Source organism: Salmo trutta, chromosome 21 (assembly GCF_901001165.1).
Source record: "Salmo trutta chromosome 21, fSalTru1.1, whole genome shotgun sequence".
Classification (NCBI taxonomy): domain Eukaryota; kingdom Metazoa; phylum Chordata; class Actinopteri; order Salmoniformes; family Salmonidae; genus Salmo; species Salmo trutta.
The window spans coordinates 49,115,397-49,134,342 of NC_042977.1; the positions used below are offsets into that span (position 1 = coordinate 49,115,397).

The following is an 18,946-nucleotide window of genomic DNA, read 5'->3' on the forward strand; positions in this document are numbered from 1 at the left end:
GACGGGTTAGAGGACTAAAAACTAAAACAGAACAGACGGGTTAGAGGACTAAAAACTAAAACAGAACAGACGGGTTAGAGGACTAAAAACTAAAACAGCAGGACAAAAAAAAACGAATGGAACAGAGTTAGAGAACGAAGAAAAGTGCAAAGAGAAAGACCAACTTAAAGACCACGGCGTACGAGAGAGACGAGAAGAGGACTACAACGAGGATGAACAACATGATGGGTTGAAACATCTAGAAGGATGGAGGGAACACAAAGAGAAGGAGAAAAAAAGAGGGATTGGGGGAAGGGGGGGGGGGGGGGGGAAGAATGCAAAACACTGGTTATGAAGCGCATGCAATGAGGGATACATGAGTCCAAACCGACTGCTGCTAGACAGAATAGATACCACCGCTGGTTAGCTTCAGCTAACTCACCACATGCTAAACGCATGCCAGCAGCCCATGCAGTAGAAGCAGTAAGAAAAGATAAGCGAAGCTTAGATCTTAACTCTACACATGTGAAATGCTTTTATTCTTAAAAAAAAAAAGTTAAGTCCCCTATTGTTTTGTCAAGACATATCAAGGTTATTTGCTTATAAATCAACTTTTGTTAGGACGAATCATTTCTCTTTCCTGCTTCTATTCAGTTGGTCGTCAGGTGACTCTGGGATATCGGGTTACATCCCCGCAACCATTGGACGCTCGGGAGTCCCGCCTTAACGCATATTTCGCTGATCGGACTGTCTGTGAATTTGTGGCGGAACAGTACAGCACAGGGACTTTCACAGGAGAGAGTAAACAATGAATGACAGCAGTGAAGGATTTTCCTGACCACTAGTTACAGCGCATTCGGAAAGTATTCAGACCCCTTGACTTTTTCCACATTTTGTTACGTTACAGCCTTATTCTAAAATGGATTAAATAAAACATGGTCCTCATCAATCTACAGACGATACTCTGTCATGACTGTCCTGATCAGGTCAGGGTACAGGAGACCACCACCCTACAGATTATCTCCCAAACCCCCAGCAGAGGAGGAGAGATCTAGGGGTCTGAAGATGTGGGGGTTTTATGACACCTCATGCCCATAATAAACCTTAGGCCACAGATAAATTCCTTTGTCCTAACAATGGAGAACTGGCCTCAGAACATTAAACATGCAATAAAGGGACTTTGGAACAATGGTTTCCGTCAGCCACAATGGTGGTCATGACGAGAGGTGGAATATTAAAATGTATGTAACTTTTGTATTGTTTTTACAGGTTAAGAGATGACGTTATTATGAAAACATTGTACCTTTAAGAGTTTTCCCAGTATATGCCTGATGTTTATACATTGTACGTTGTGTGGAAAATATCCAAATCAAACAGATTGTTTTGGTAAAGATGAAATGTGAAGTTAGTGTCTAAAATTGGATTTTTAGTCAAATCTAAGCCTTGCCCCCCTTTACTTGGTCCGCCCAGAGAATCGCCCTAAAGGCTGTTACACCCACTTCTGACCCGAGGGTATAAGACAGGAGAGTGAAGAATTAACATATCAGACTAATGGACCCCAAGCTGCAGCGAAGGTCTAACAAAGTCGACGAACCCCAAAACGAAACACAAGGTTGAAGACAAAGAAATCTTTTTCTACACGAGCTACGGACGAGTAGCTGTGTCTAAGCGGGTGAATTCAAGCCGAACCACCCAGTCTCCACTCTCCATCAAATAATGGTATCTGCACCGTTCGAGTCCGACGCTGTGAGCTCTGAGCTACAGAGCTGTCTGTCCTCAGAAGACCGCGAGGGATCAGACCACTAAGCCAAGAAGGACACTGACATCGTGAGGACAACCAGAGAGTTGCGCCGGAGAGGTGCGTCATTTAGAAGCCTAAACGACCCACGCGGAGCTTCCCACCTGAGACCTCCAACACGTAATTACATCATTATATTCTGACCCATAAGAGCGGCAGTTCGGGGCGAGGCTAGTTAAATAAGCATGGCTGACAAATGAACCCAAATGTATATTTCTCTCGTGTACTTCCTTTGTTTCTCTCTCTTTTAAATCCCCATTTTGGGTAACAAGCGCCATAGTGTGTCAGCCCGTTATACTAAGTCCTAATCAATAGCTAGACTGTGTTTTGTGTATGTGCATTTTTATCATCATTTTAGCTTGCTAGTAAATAAATAATCAACTAAGATTGGTGTGGTAAATTCATTGGTAAAGCCCGGGTCCGTGCAGATTCCCGGATTATGCGACGTTCAGATTATGAGACTGTAGAGGAAATTGATTAATTTAGCGACTGTTGTAAAATCGATATTCTGATATCCTTTGAGTTAATTTGGGAAATAGAAACTCAATCAAAACAATGTTCCCATGGTGCCCCAGGTTAATGAGTTAATAATTGCTTGATTCATTGCTTAATTCATTTAATCACACAATTATAAACCGTTAATCATTCGATGAGCAACAGTCGTCACATTAACTAATACAACGTCACGACAACTCCATAATGACGTCACAATACCCCATAATGACATCACAATACCCCATAATGACATCACAATACCCCATAATGACATCACAATACCCCATAATGACATCACAATACCCCATAATGACATCACAATACCCCATAATGACATCACAATAGCCCATAATGACAAAGCGAAAACAGGTTTTTAGAAATTTGATAATTTATTACAAATAAGTATTCAGACCCTTTGCTATGAGACTATAAATTGAGCTCAGGTGCATCCTGTTTCCATTAATCATCCTTGGAATGTTTGTACAACTTGATTGGAGTCCACCTGTGGTAAATTCAATCGATTGGACATGATTGGAAAGGCACACACCTGTCTATATAAAGGTACCACAGTTGACAGTGCAGGAATTGTCCGTAGCGCTCCAAGACAGGATTGTGTCAAGGCACATACCCAGAATCCGATGGTCACTCTGACAGAGCTCCAGAGTTCCTCTGTGGAGATGGGAGAAACTTCCAGAAGGATAACCATCTCTGCAGCACTCCACCAATCAGGCCTTTATGGTAGAGTGGCCAGACAGAAGCCACTCCTCGTTAAAAGGCACATGACAGCCTGCTTGGAGTTTGCCAAAAGGCACATAAAGGACAAGATTCTCTGGTCTGATGAAACCAAGATTGAACTCTTTGGTGTAAATGCCAAGCGTCACATCTGGAGGAAACCAGGCACCGCTCATCACCTGGCCTATACCATCCCTACAGTGAAGCATGGTGGTGGCAGCATCATGCTGTGGGGATGTTTTTCAGTGGCAGGGACTAGGAGACTAGTCAGGATAGAGGGAAAGATGAACGGAGCAAAATACAGAGAGATCCTTGATGAAAACCTGCTCCAGAGCTCTCAGGACCTCAGATTGGGGCGAAGATTCACCTTCCAACAGGACAATGACCCTAAGCACACAGCCAAGACAACGCAAGAGTGGCTTCGAGACAAGTCTCTGAATGTCCTTGAGTGGCCCGGACATGAACCTGATCGAACATCTCTGGAGAGACCTGCAAATAGCTGTGCAGCAACACTCCCCATCCAACCTGACAGAGCTTGTGAGGTTCTGCAGAGAAGAATGGGAAAAACTCCCCAAATACAGGTGTGCCAAACTTGTAGCGTCATACCCAAGAAGACTCAAGGCTATAATCGCTGCCAAAGGTCCTTCAACAAAGTACTGAGTAAAGGGTCTGAATACTTATATAAATGTGATATCATTTTTTATATTTATACATTTGCAAAAAAATCTAAAAACCTGTTTTTGTTTTGCCATTATGGGGTATTGTGATGTCATTATGGGGTATTGTGATGTCATTGTGGTGTATTGTGATGCCATTGTGGTGTATTGTGATGTCATTGTGGTGTATTGTGATGTCATTATGGGGTATTGTGATGTCATTATGGGGTATTGTGTGTAGATTGATGGGGAATAAAAACAATTTAATCCATTTTAGAATAAGGCTGTAAGTTCAACAAAATGTGGAAAAAGTGAAAGGGGTCTGAATACTTTCCGAAGGCTGTGTATATAAAAACTGATCACAGTAATAAGACAACTGAAATCTTCTAGCATGTCAATTGTAAAGTTGATTGTGAGTATATGTAGATGATCAACAACAAGGGAAATCCAAGCCCTATTCCTCCATGTTTCATCAATAGGTCATTCATAGCATATGAGATTTCAAAATCTAATCTAACATGTACTATTTTGTCATTCTACTTACTTTAGCAATGCATAGTAGTGGAAAAAAGTGCATACAAATCATGGATAAATAATAAACACCAAAAAACAAAAACAAAAGCAGAAAATCTGAGCTTTCTAACAGTATAAGGCTGTTAGTAGGTGCCGTTCATGGCCCTCTCATGAAGATATGTTTTATACAGCCATCCACTTAATGTTAACGTTCAACAGGTTTGTAACTTTATCTCAAGAATTTATCATTGAACTTGATTTTAACTTTATTCCTTTCTTTCAGAAATGTGGACAGACCACAGCTTTTGTGCTTGACAGAGTGTTTGCTTGTTGCAGCTGTTTATTTAGTTGTTTGTACAGTAGATGTTAGTCGAGTTACAGTATATAACACACCCAGCCAAGGAGTCCTACAGGCAGATCATATGGACCGTGAGAGTCCTATAGTCAGAGTAGAGGGGGTAAGGTAGACCATATGGACCGTGAGTCCTATAGTCAGAGTAGAGGGGGTAAGGTAGACCATATGGACCGTGAGTCCTATAGTCAGAGTAGAGGGGGTAAGGTAGACCATATAGACCGTGAGTCCTATAGTCAGAGTAGAGGGGGTAAGGTAGACCATATGGACCGTGAGTCCTATAGTCAGAGTAGAGGGGGTAAGGTAGACCATGTGGACCGTGAGTCCTATAGTCAGAGTAGAGGGGGTAAGGTAGACCATATGGACCGTGAGTCCTATAGTCAGAGTAGAGGGGTTAAAGTAGACCATACTGCAGTAAACAGACCATATGAGCCATACTGCAGTAAACAGACCATATGAGCCATACTGCAGTAAACAGACCATATGAGCCATACTGCAGTAAACAGACCATATGAGCCATACTGCAGTAACCAGACCATATGAGCCATACTGCAGTAAACAGACCATATGAGCCATACTGCAGTAAACAGACCATATGAGCCATACTGCAGTAAACAGACCATATTGACTGATTGGTTAAGTCTGATCTATAAATTCATTGACTGATTGGTTAAGTCTGATCTATAAATTCATTGACTGATTGGTTAAGTCTGATCTATAAATTAATTGATTGATTGGTTAAGTCTGATCTATAAATATAAGTCATTGGTTGATTGATCAATTGTGCAAAGCCATCTGGAAGAAACAGCTTCGACCACTGTTTGAAGCAGACATCTGCATGTTGGTTCTCGTCAGGGCGATGGATGAAGTCGTCAGGGCGGTGGATAAAGTCGTCAGGGCGATGGATAAAGTCGTCAGGGCGGTGGATAAAGTCGTCAGGGCGGTGGATAAAGTCGTCAGGGCGATGGATAAAGTCGTCAGGGCGATGGATAAAGTGGTCAGGGCGATGGATAAAGTGGTCAGGGCGATGGATAAAGTGGTCAGGGCGATGGATAAAGTGGTCAGGGCGGTGGATAAAGTCGTCAGGGCGGTGGATAAAGTCGTCAGGGCGGTGGATAAAGTCGTCAGGGCGGTGGATAAAGTCGTCAGGGCGGTGGATAAAGTCGTCAGGGCGGTGGATAAAGTCGTCAGGGCGGTGGATAAAGTCGTCAGGGCGGTGGATAAAGTCGTCAGGGCGGTGGATAAAGTCGTCAGGGCGGTGGATAAAGTCGTCAGGGCGGTGGATAAAGTCGTCAGGGCGGTGGATAAAGTCGTCAGGGCGATGGATAAAGTCGTCAGGGCGATGGATAAAGTCGTCAGGGCGATGGATAAAGTCGTCAGGGCGATGGATAAAGTCGTCAGGGCGATGGATAAAGTCGTCAGGGCGATGGATAAAGTCGTCAGGGCGGTGGATAAAGTCGTCAGGGCGTTGGATAAAGTCGTCAGGGCGATGGATAAAGTCGTCAGGGCGGTGGATAAAGTCGTCAGGGCGATGGATAAAGTCGTCAGGGCGATGGATAAAGTCGTCAGGGCGATGGATAAAGTCGTCAGGGCGATGGATAAAGTCGTCAGGGTGATGGATAAAGCTGTCCTGACCTGGGGTTATGTTCTGAATGGACCAGTCCTGTAATAAAGCTGTCCTGGGGTTATGTTCTGAATGGACCAGTCCTTTAATAAAGCTGTCCTGACCTGGAGTTATGTTCTGAATGGACCAGTCCTTTAATAAAGCTGTCCTGACCTGGGGTTATGTTCTGAATGGACCAGTCCTGTAATAAAGCTGACCTGGGGTTATGTTCTGAATGGACCAGTCCTGTAATAAAGCTGTCCTGACCTGGGGTTATGTTCTGAATGGACCAGTCCTTTAATAAAGCTGTCCTGACCTGGGGTTATGTTCTGAATGGACCAGTCCTGTAATAAAGCTGTCCTGACCTGGGGTTATGTTCTGAATGGACCAGTCCTTTAATAAAGCTGCCCTGACCTGGGGTTATGTTCTGAATGGACCAGTCCAGTAATAAAGCTGTCTAGACCTGGGGTTATGTTCTGAATGGACCAGTCCTTTAATAAAGCTGACCTGGGGTTATGTTCTGAATGGACCAGTCCTTTAATAAAGCTGTCTAGACCTGGGGTTATGTTCTGAATGGACCAGTCCTGTAATAAAGCTGTCCTGACCTGGGGTTATGTTCTGAATGGACCAGTCCTTTAATAAAGCTGACCTGGGGTTATGTTCTGAATGGACCAGTCCTTTAATAAAGCTGTCCTGGGGTTATGTTCTGAATGGACCAGTCCTTTAATAAAGCTGTCCTGACCTGGGGTTATGTTCTGAATGGACCAGTCCTGTAATAAAGCTGTCCTGACCTGGGGTTATGTTCTGAATGGACCAGTCCTGTAATAAAGCTGTCCTGACCTGGGGTTATGTTCTGAATGGACCAGTCCTTTAATAAAGCTGTCCTGACCTGGGGTTATGTTCTGAATGGACCAGTCCTTCAATAAAGCTGTCTAGACCTGGGGTTATGTTCTGAATGGACCAGTCCTGTAATAAAGCTGTCCTGACCTGGGGTTATGTTCTGAATGGACCAGTCCTTTAATAAAGCTGCCCTGACCTGGGGTTATGTTCTGAATGGACCAGTCCTTTAATAAAGCTGTCTATACCTGGAGTTATGTTCTGAATGGACCAGTCCTTTAATAAAGCTGTCCTGACCTGGGGTTATGTTCTGAATGGACCAGTCCTTCAATAAAGCTGTCTAGACCTGGGGTTATGTTCTGAATGGACCAGTCCTGTAATAAAGCTGTCCTGACCTGGGGTTATGTTCTGAATGGACCAGTCCTGTAATAAAGCTGTCCTGACCTGGGGTTATGTTCTGAATGGACCAGTCCTGTAATAAAGCTGTCCTGACCTGGGGTTATGTTCTGAATGGACCAGTCCTTTAATAAAGCTGTCCTGATCTGGGGTTATGTTCTGAATGGACCAGTCCTGTAATAAAGCTGTCCTGGGGTTATGTTCTGAATGGACCAGTCTTGTAATAAAGCTGTCTAGACCTGGGGTTATGTTCTGAATGGACCAGTCCTTTAATAAAGGTGTTCTGACCTGGGGTTATGTTCTGAATGGACCAGTCCTGTAATAAAGCTGTCCTGACCTGGGGTTATGTTCTGATTGGACCAATCCTTTAATAAAGCTGTCCAGGGGTTATGTTCTGAATGGACCAGTCCTGTAATAAAGCTGTCCTGACCTGGGGTTATGTTCTGAATGGACCAGTCCTTTAATAAAGCTGTCCTGACCTGGGGTTATGTTCTGAATGGACCAGTCCTGTAATAAAGCTGTCCTGACCTGGGGTTATGTTCTGAATGGACCAGTCCTTTAATAAAGATGTCCTGACCTGGGGATATGTTCTGAATGGACCAGTCCTGTAATAAAGCTGTCTAGACCTGGGGTTATGTTCTGAATGGACCAGTCCTGTAATAAAGCTGTCCTGTCCTGGGGGTATATTCTGAATGGACCAGTCCTTTAATAAAGCTGTCCTGACCTGGGGTTATGTTCTGAATGGACCAGTCCTTTAATAAAGCTGACCTGGGGTTATGTTCTGAATGGACCAGTCCTTTAATAAAGCTGTCCTGGGGTTATGTTCTGAATGGACCAGTCCTTTAATAAAGCTGTCCTGACCTGGGGATATGTTCTGAATGGACCAGTCCTGTAATAAAGCTGTCCTGACCTGGGGTTATGTTCTGAATGGACCAGTCCTGTAATAAAGCTGTCCTGACCTGGGGTTATGTTCTGAATGGACCAGTCCTTTAATAAAGCTGTCCTGACCTGGGGTTATGTTCTGAATGGACCAGTCCTTTAATAAAGCTGTCCTGGGGTTATGTTCTGAATGGACCAGTCCTGTAATAAAGCTGTCCTGACCTGGAGTTATGTTCTGAATGGACCAGTCCTGTAATAAAGCTGTCCTGACCTGGGGTTATGTTCTGAATGGACCAGTCCTGTAATAAAGCTGTCCTGACCTGGGGTTATGTTCTGAATGGACCAGTCCTGTAATAAAGCTGTCCTGACCTGGGGTTATGTTCTGAATGGACCAGTCCTTTAATAAAGCTGTCCTGACCTGGGGTTATGTTCTGAATGGACCAGTCCTGTAATAAAGCTGTCCTGACGTGAGGTTATGTTCTGAATGGACCAGTCCTGTAATAAAGCTGTCCTGACCTGGGGTTATGTTCTGAATGGACCAGTCCTGTAATAAAGCTGTCCTGACCTGGGGTTATGTTCTGAATGGACCAGTCCTGTAATAAAGCTGTCTAGACCTGGGGTTATGTTCTGAATGGACCAGTCCTGTAATAAAGCTGTCCTGACCTGGAGTTATGTTCTGAATGGACCAGTCCTGTAATAAAGCTGTCCTGACCTGGGGTTATGTTCTGAATGGACCAGTCCTTTAATAAAGCTGTCCTGACCTGGGGTTATGTTCTGAATGGACCAGTCCTGTAATAAAGCTGTCCTGACCTGGGGTTATGTTCTGAATGGACCAGTCCTTTAATAAAGCTGTCCTGACCTGGGGTTATGTTCTGAATGGACCAGTCCTGTAATAAAGCTGTCCTGACGTGAGGTTATGTTCTGAATGGACCAGTCCTGTAATAAAGCTGTCCTGACCTGGGGTTATGTTCTGAATGGACCAGTCCTGTAATAAAGCTGTCCTGACCTGGGGTTATGTTCTGAATGGACCAGTCCTGTAATAAAGCTGTCCTGGGGTTATGTTCTGAATGGACCAGTCCTGTAATAAAGGTGTCCTGACCTGGGGTTATGTTCTGAATGGACCAGTCCTTTAATAAAGATGTCCTGACCTGGGGTTATGTTCTGAATGGGCCTGACCTGGGGTTATGTTCTGAATGGACCAGTCCTTTAATAAAGCTGTCCTGAGGTTATGTTCTGAGTGGACCAGTCCTGTAATAAAGCTGTCCTGACCTGGGGTTATGTTCTGAACGGACCAGTCCTTTAATAAAGCTGTCCTGACCTGGGGTTATGTTCTGAATGGACCAGTCCTTTAATAAAGCTGACTTGGGGTTATGTTCTGAATGGACCAGTCCTTTAATAAAGCTGTCCTGGGGTTATGTTCTGAATGGACCAGTCCTTTAATAAAGCTGTCCTGACCTGGGGATATGTTCTGAATGGACCAGTCCTGTAATAAAGCTGTCCTGACCTGGGGTTATGTTCTGAATGGACCAGTCCTGTAATAAAGCTGTCCTGACCTGGGGTTATGTTCTGAATGGACTAGTCCTTTAATAAAGCTGTCCTGACCTGGGGTTATGTTCTGAATGGACCAGTCCTTTAATAAAGCTGTCTAGACCTGGGGTTATGTTCTGAATGGACCAGTCCTGTAATAAAGCTGTCCTGGGGTTATGTTCTGAATGGACCAGTCCTTTAATAAAGATGTCCTGACCTGGGGTTATGTTCTGAAAGGACCAGTCCTGTAATAAAGCTGTCCTGACCTGGGGTTATGTTCTGAATGGACCAATCCTTTAATAAAGCTGTCCTGGGGTTATGTTCTGAATGGACCAGTCCTGTAATAAAGCTGTCCTGACCTGGGGTTATGTTCTGAATGGACCAGTCCTGTAATAAAGCTGTCCTGACCTGGGGTTATGTTCTGAATGGATCAGTCCTGTAATAAAGCTGTCCTGACCTGGGGTTATGTTCTGAATGGACCAGTCCTTTAATAAAGCTGTCTAGACCTGGGGTTATGTTCTGAATGGACCAGTCCTGTAATAAAGCTGTCTAGACCTGGGGTTATGTCCTGAATGGACCAGTCCTTTAATAAAGCTGTCCTGACCTGGGGTTATGTTCTGAATGGACCAGTCCTTTAATAAAGCTGTCTAGACCTGGGGTTATGTTCTGAATGGACCAGTCCTGTAATAAAGCTGTCCTGACCTGGGGTTATGTTCTGAATGGACCAGTCCTGTAATAAAGCTGTCCTGACCTGGGGTTATGTTCTGAATGGACCAGTCCTTTAATAAAGCTGCCCTGACCTGGGGTTATGTTCTGAATGGACCAGTCCTTTAATAAAGCTGTCTAGACCTGGGGTTATGTTCTGAATGGACCAGTCCTGTAATAAAGCTGTCCTGGGGTTATGTTCTGAATGGACCAGTCCTGTAATAAAGCTGTCTAGACCTGGGGTTATGTTCTGAATGGACCAGTCCTTTAATAAAGATGTCCTGACCTGGGGTTATGTTCTGAAAGGACCAGTCCTGTAATAAAGCTGTCCTGACCTGGGGTTATGTTCTGAATGGACCAATCCTTTAATAAAGCTGTCCTGGGGTTATGTTCTGAATGGACCAGTCCTGTAATAAAGCTGTCCTGACCTGGGGTTATGTTCTGAATGGACCAGTCCTGTAATAAAGCTGTCCTGACCTGGGGTTATGTTCTGAATGGATCAGTCCTGTAATAAAGCTGTCCTGACCTGGGGTTATGTTCTGAATGGACCAGTCCTTTAATAAAGCTGTCTAGACCTGGGGTTATGTTCTGAATGGACCAGTCCTGTAATAAAGCTGTCTAGACCTGGGGTTATGTCCTGAATGGAGCAGTCCTTTAATAAAGCTGTCCTGACCTGGGGTTATGTTCTGAATGGACCAGTCCTTTAATAAAGCTGTCTAGACCTGGGGTTATGTTCTGAATGGACCAGTCCTTTAATAAAGCTGTCCTGACCTGGGGTTATGTTCTGAATGGACCAGACCTGTAATAAAGCTGTCTAGACCTGGGGTTATGTTCTGAATGGACCAGTCCTGTAATAAAGCTGTCCTGGGGTTATGTTCTGAATGGACCAGTCCTTTAATAAAGCTGTCCTGGGGTCATGTTCTGAATGGATCAGTCCTTTAATAAAGCTGTCCTGACCTGGGGTTATGTCCCAAATGTTACCCTATGAGCCCTGGTCAAAGGTAGTGCACTACATAGGGACTACGGTGCCATTGCTAGCTGTGTTGAACGGTTCTTTGTATTTGCTACGCTACGCTGTGCTAGCATCACATTAAGACTCAGGGAGGGAATGGCTCTTCGAATGACTGCTCACTAGGATGAGTTCAAATCCAGGAGCAACGGATTCTACCATTTACACAACTCCCCATGGGGTTTTATGCTGTTTCAATCTGAGTGGGGCAGCAGGTAGCCTAGTGGTTAGAGCATTGGGCCAGTAACTGAAAGGTTGCTATATTGAATCCCCGAGCTGACAAGGTAAAAATCTGTCGTTCTGCCCCTGAACAAGGCAGTTAACCCACTGTTTCTAGGCTGTCATTGTAAATAAGAATTTGTTTTATACTGTTTACATCCAGTAGTAATGGACTCTACCATTTACACAACTCCCCATGGGGTTTTATACTTTTTACATCCAGTAGTAATGGACTCTACCATTTACACAACTCCCCTCAGGGTTTTATACTGTTTACATCCAGTAGTAATGGACTCTACCATTTACACAACTCCCCATGGGGTTTTATACTGTTTACATCCAGTAGTAATGGACTCTACCATTTATACAGACTCCCCATGGGGTTTTATACTGTTTACATCCAGTAGTAATGGACTCTACCATTTATACAGACTCCCCATGGGGTTTTATACTGTTTACATCCAGTAGTAATGGACTCTACCATTTACACAACTCCCCATGGGGTTTTATACTGTTTACATCCAGTAGTAATGGAGTCTACCATTTATACAGACTCCCCTTGGGGTTTTATACTGTTTACATCCAGTAGTAATGGACTCTACCATTTATACAGACTCCCCTTGAGGTTTTATACTGTTTACATCCAGTAGTAATGGACTCTACCATTTACACAACTCCCCTTGAGGTTTTATACTGTTTACATCCAGTAGTAATGGACTCCACCATTTATACAGACTCCCCATGGGGTTTTATACTGTTTACATCCAGTAGTAATGGACTCTACCATTTATACAGACTCCCCTTGGGGTTTTGACTGTCTATCTGTCTCCTTGGTTACACATGACCCTGGACTGTCGATCTGTCTCCTTGGTTACAATGACCCTGGACCGTCTATCTGTCTCCTTGGTTAAACATGACCCTGGACTGTCTATCTGTCTCCTTGGCTAAACATGACCCTGGACTGTCTATCTGTCTCCTTGGCTAAACATGACCCTGGACTGTCTATCTGTCTCCTTGGTTAAACATGACCCTGGACTGTCTATCTGCCTCCTTGGTTAAACATGACCCTGGACTGTCTATCTGTCTCCTTGGTTACACATGACCCTGGACTGTCTATCTATCTCCATGGTTAAACATGACCCTGGACTGTCTATCTGTCTCCTTGGTTAAACATGACCCTGGACTGTCTATCTGTCTCCTTGGCTAAACATGACTTTGCATATGAACTCTATTCCTCAGTTTAAAGTCACTTCAGTCTTTCTTTGCATTGCTCTTTTAATTCTCTGGCGTCATAACGCCTCAGAAGGAATCCGGTGAGCATGTTTTATGTCTGATAGTTATTCACGCTTTGCAAAACAACACCCCCTTTTTGTTATGTCCCTGTCATTAATAAATCTCAACCTCTCTTTATTACCGTAATAACATCTAACTGACTTTATAATGAGTCTTATTGATACTTATTGATACTTGAGCCAATCAGGTAGCAGCCAGGGGGGGTTGATGTTCAGATGTAGCAGGAAGACAGCATAACATACAGTACAGACATGTATAGGGGCTGGGTTACAACCCAAATGGCATCTTGTTCCTTTCATAGTGCACTACTGTTAACCAGGTTCCATAGGGCTCTATATAGGGACTGTTAACCAGGTTCCATAGGGCTCTATATAGGGACTGTTAACCAGGTTCCATAGGGCTCTATATAGGGACTGTTAACCAGGTTACATAGGGCTCTATATAGGGACTGTTAACCAGGTTCCATAGGGCTCTATATAGGGACTGTTGACCAGGTTCCATAGGGTTCTATATAGGGACTGTTAACCAGGTTCCATAGGGCTCTATATAGGGACTGTTAACCAGGTTCCATAGGGCTCTATATAGGGACTGTTAACCAGGTTCCACAGGGCTCTATATAGGGACTGTTAACCAGGTTCCATAGGGTTCTATATAGGGACTGTTAACCAGGTTCCATAGGGCTCTATATAGGGACTGTTGACCAGGTTCCATAGGGCTCTATATAGGGACTGTTAACCAGGTTCCATAGGGCTCTATATAGGGACTGTTAACCAGGTTCCATAGGGCTCTATAAAGGGACTGTTAACCAGGTTCCATAGGGCTCTATATAGGGACTGTTAACCAGGTTCCATAGGGCTCTATATAGGGACTGTTAACCAGGTTCCATAGGGCTCGCAACTGGTGCGACCTGGAAAAACTATCTTCAAACCGTGTGAGATGAAGAACAGCCGTCAAAGGCCTGTGTTCCTTATATGAGACAAGGGCTTAAAGTAAGCCATGTGGATCTGGTCAAAAGTAGTGCACTAGATAGGGAATAGGGTGCCGTTTCGGCCGTACCCCTGGATAGAGACAGATACAGGTCAGAGGTCACAGGAGTGTCCCATCCTGTTTTCCTTACCTGGAAATCTGTGACCAGGTCGCGTCCCAGGGTGCTGATGGGCGAGTCTCGGGACATGGAGGTGACCCCTGACAGGAAGCTGCTAGACTCTGTAAGGTTGGGCATGGGCGACAGGTCATCCCCCCTATCCCGGTCCCCTCCCCTCTCCCTTAGCCCGTCTCCCAGGTGATCCACCTTCTCCATGAAGGTATGGAGCTCTGTTCTGAAGACCTTCATCCGGGTGTTGATAGTGTCCAGGACCTGGGAGTCTTGCAGGGACTCGGGGAGTATGGTGGTGTCCCCCCTGTCCTCTCCGCTTCCCTCCCCCCTGTGTCCTCTGAACCCCTCTATGCAGAGACTGTCCCCTCCTGTTACGATAATCTTTCCCTCGTAGATCAGACTGTCCGTGTCGGTAATGAGACGGTCTACGGTCTTCCCAAGACGCTCTGCTTCTCGTTTGACGTTCATGAACGTCTCACGGTCTTCTCGTCTGAGGTTGGCTAGTTCCGTGATGCTGAGCCCGCTGATCTCGTCCGAGGGTTTGTGACTTCCGAAACCCGAGGTCGTGGTCGTTTTCTCGAACAGGTCCTCCGAGTCGCTCTCGCCGCCGACAGGCCCCTCCCTCTTGGGGTGTAGAAGGAGGAGCCTCCCAGTCTCTTCCTCCTCTGCGGCGTCACGGCGGCCGGCGTCGCTGTCTGCATCGCTGTCCCGCGGGGAGCCGGTGCGGAGGCCCAGGTGTTGGGCCAGGTCACAGCGCTGAACGTTGGACATCAGGACTCTGTTCTCATACTGCAGCTTCATCACCTGGATGGGTAAGGAGACAAGACACCATTATGTTAGCTTCAGAGAGAAGACACCATTATGTTAGCTTCAGAGAGAAGACACCATTATGTTAGCTTCAGAGAGAAGACAACATTATGTTAGCTTCAGAGAGAAGACACCATTATGTTAGCTTCAGAGAGAAGACAACATTATGTTAGCTTCAGAGAGAAGACAACATTATGTTAGCTTCAGAGAGAAGACACCATTATGTTAGCTTCAGAGAGAAGACACCATTATGTTAGCTTCAGAGAGAAGACACCATTATGTTAGCTTCAGAGAGAAGACAACATTATGTTAGCTTCAGAGAGAAGACAACATTATGTTAGCTTCAGACAGAAGACACCATTATGTTAGCTTCAGAGAGAAGACAACATTATGTTAGCTTCAGAGACAGTACACCATTATGTTAGCTTCAGAGAGAATACAACATTATGTTAGCTTCAGAGACAGTACACCATTATGTTAGCTTCAGAGAGAAGACACCATTATGTTAGCTTCAGAGAGAAGACAACATTATGTTAGCTTCAGAGAGAAGACAACATTATGTTAGCTTCAGAGAGAAGACACCATTATGTTAGCTTCAGAGACATCTTAAGATAAAACGTCTTTACTAAGATAACAACGGGATACAATGCACAGAGCATTATGGGTACTGTAGTACATCATACACAGAGCATTATGGGTACTGTAGTACATCATACAACACACCTTCCCGCTGAGCTCGTTGATCTGCATCCTGGCTGCTTTCAGCTCTTCCATCATCACCACACCGCTCCCGTTACCCCCGCCGCCACCGTTACCCCCGTTACCGGTCTTCATCATCAGCATCACTCCGACATCGACCTCCTCGTCTCGCGGGCCGAACTTGAAGCGGTTCAGTTCGGAGGTCAGCTGTTTGTTGTGGTCCTCGATCTCCGAGATGGACCGCCGTAGAAGTTCTGCCTCTTCCTCTACAAACTGTAGGTGGCGCCGCAGCTCCCCGGCAGACTCCAGAGCGTCTCCGCCGTACGGGGAGGAGGGCATGCTGCTGAAGGGCTCCCGGCCGAAACAGTCCCTCTCGTACTGGCAGCGGATGTCCTCGTTCTCAGCCCTCAGGCCTCGGTTCTCCACCTGATAATAATGATCACAATGTCATGTTTTATTTAGGAAATTATTTTCTTTGTTGTTACGAAAAAGATAAAAATGATGAGAAAGTTTGTTTTCGAAATGGTCTCTTATTTACTATGTAGTTCACTGCTTTACACCCCCCCCCCCGGGCCCTGGGAATGCATAGGGCCCTGTTAGTGCATAGGGCCCTGTTCAAAAGTAGTGGATAGGGACCTGGTCTATAGTAGTGGATAGGGACCTGGTCTATAGTAGTGGATAGGGCCCTGGTCTATAGTAGTGGATAGGGCCCTGGTCTATAGTAGTACATAGGGCCCTGGTCTATAGTAGTGCATAGGGCCCTGGTCTATAGTAGTACATAGGGCCATGGTCTATAGTAGTGGATAGGGCCCTGGTCTATAATAGTGGATAGGGCCCTGGTCTATAGTAGTGGATAGGGCCCTGGTCTATAGTAGTGAATAGGGCCCTGGTCTATAGTAGTGAATAGGGCCCTGGTAGTGGTCTATAGTAGTGGATAGGGCCCTGGTCTATAGTAGTGCATAGGGCCCTGGTCTATAGTAGTGAATAGGGCCCTGGTCTATAGTAGTGAATAGGGCCCTGGTAGTGGTCTATAGTAGTGCATAGGGCCCTGGTCTATAGTAGTGGGAAAGGGTGAAATTTGGGGGACACAGCCAAAGGTAAAATAGTCAGGGCACCTACCTCTAGTTCAACGATCTTTCTACCCAGAATATTAGCCTCTTCCTCCACCAATTTGAGTCTGAGCCGTAGTTCGGCCTCTCTGGTGCTGTGGGGCCCACCACCTGCAAGCTCTGCCAGGGGTAGAGGGCTGTCCACGTCCCCGTAGACTGACTTATACTTCTGTATCTCCTGCTCAAGCTCTTCCTTCTCCCTCCCCAGCTTGGCCATCTTCTTACGCATAAGGGTCGATTCTTCCTTAGAGAACTGCAGCTGACACCTGAGATCTGCACTGTCCTCCTGGTTCGGATACTTCTTGTCCTTAAACGTTTCCCTGCTCCCTCTCCTCCGTAAAGCGGTCTGTGAGAAGGAAGGAGAAATCACAAACGTTATAGAGGACATACTGCACACTGATCAAATCAAATCAAATCAAATGTATTTATATAGCCCTTCGTATATCAGCTGAAATCTCAAAGTGCTGTACAGAAACCCAGCCTAAAACCCCAAACAGCAAGCAATGCATGTGAAAGAAGCACGGTGGCTAGGAAAAACTCCCTAGGAAAAACTCCCTAGAAAGGCCAAAAACCTAGGAAGAAACCTAGAGAGGAACCAGGCTATGAGGGGTGGCCAGTCCTCTTCTGGCTGTGCCGGGTGGTGATTATAACAGAACATGGTCAAGATGTTAAAATGAATGATCGGCTATGGATACGATAACTAGGACAAGGTGGGGATAATGATTTATACAGTTTTAATCCTTAATCTTTTATCCTTTTTTTTTTACAGAATACACGTACGTATAATATCAAGGACCCGGAGGTTTTCCTGCTCAGCTCTTGTCAATCAAATTCAATCAAATGTATTTTATAAAGCCCCTTTTTTACATTAGCAGTTGTCACAAAGTGCTTGTACAGAAACCCAGCCTAAAACCACAAACAGCAAGCAATGCAGGTGTAGAAGCACGGTGGCTAGGAAAAACTACCCTAGAATGGCAGGAACCTTGGAAGAAACCTTGAGAGGAACCAGGCTCTGACAGGTGGACAATCTTCTTCTGGCTGTGCCAGGTGAAGATTAAGAGTACATGGCCATTAAGGCCAGGTCGTTCTTCAAGACGTCCAAATAATAATCACAGTGGTTGTCGAGGGTGCAACAGGTCACCACCTCAGGAGTAAATGTCGGGACAGCAGGCGCGGACTCCTTTGAAGTGAGTTTAAAGTCTACATGTTCAGAGAGACAGACGGACGGACGGACAGACAGACAGACAGACAGACAGACAGACAGACAGACAGACAGACAGACAGACAGACAGACAGACAGACAGACAGACAGACAGACAGCGATAGAGATAGCAAGAGAGACAGACAGACAGACAGACGGACGGACAGAAAGACAGACAGACATGCAGGCAGACAGACAGACAGAGAGAGAGAAAGAGAGAGAGACAGACAGACAGAGACAGACAGAGCGAGTGAGACAGACGGACAGATAGCAAGAGAGACAGACAGAGATAGAGATAGCAAGAGAGACAGACACAGACAGACAGACACAGACAGACAGACAGACGACAGAGAGAGACAGACAGACACAGAGACAGACAGACAGACAGACAGACAGACAGACAGACAGACAGACAGACAGACAGACAGACAGCGATAGAGATAGCAAGAGAGACAGACAGAGACACACACAGACAGACAGACAGACAGATAGATAGAAAGAGAGCAAGAGAGACAGACAGACAGAGTCAGACAGAGAGACAGAGAGACAGCGATAGAGATAGCAAGAGAGACAGACAGACAGAGAGAAAGAGAGCAAGAGAGACAGACAGACAGACAGACGTTGCCCCCTTCTGTCCTGTGTTTACTCCCATGTTACAGTGCTGTAACCAAGTGGGTTGCTCAACATAAACTGAGACCAGGAAGTGAGTGAGTCAAGGTCTGTCCCCGGCGGGTGTAACGAGGTCACAACACCCTCAGTCTTTCCATCTGGCCGGCTGTCTACGATTCATATACACTACTAGCTAGCCCCGCTACGCTATTTAAGTTAGCACTACATATACTGGGTGTTGAGAGGAGACTGGGGATTTGGTTTGAAGTTTCATGTACTTCCCTAAGCCATGGGAGATTGTAAATGTCATGTGGGTTTGACTTTATAGCACGCCTGTAGCTGCCACACAGTGGTCTCATAGGAATCTGTAGAAATGTCATAACAAGTAACATAGCCGGCAACGTCGGATTACATTCATAAGAAATGTATGAT

At 45.3% G+C, this 18,946-nt stretch overlaps 1 protein-coding gene across 8 annotated transcripts in view; it reads right to left on the reverse strand.

Moving 5' to 3' along the window:
• Positions 1-18,946, reverse strand: part of mtcl1 (microtubule crosslinking factor 1) — a 196,166-nt gene that overhangs the window by 52,325 nt on the left and 124,895 nt on the right. For all 8 annotated transcript variants that reach the window (XM_029706006.1, XM_029706002.1, XM_029706001.1 and 5 more), the window contains exons 4-6: positions 16,715-17,050; positions 15,620-16,021; positions 14,111-14,893 (exon numbers count right to left, since the gene is read on the reverse strand). In XM_029706006.1, coding sequence (XP_029561866.1) covers positions 14,111-14,893; positions 15,620-16,021; positions 16,715-17,050 — 1,521 coding nt within the window. The remainder of the gene's footprint in view (positions 1-14,110; positions 14,894-15,619; positions 16,022-16,714; positions 17,051-18,946) is intronic.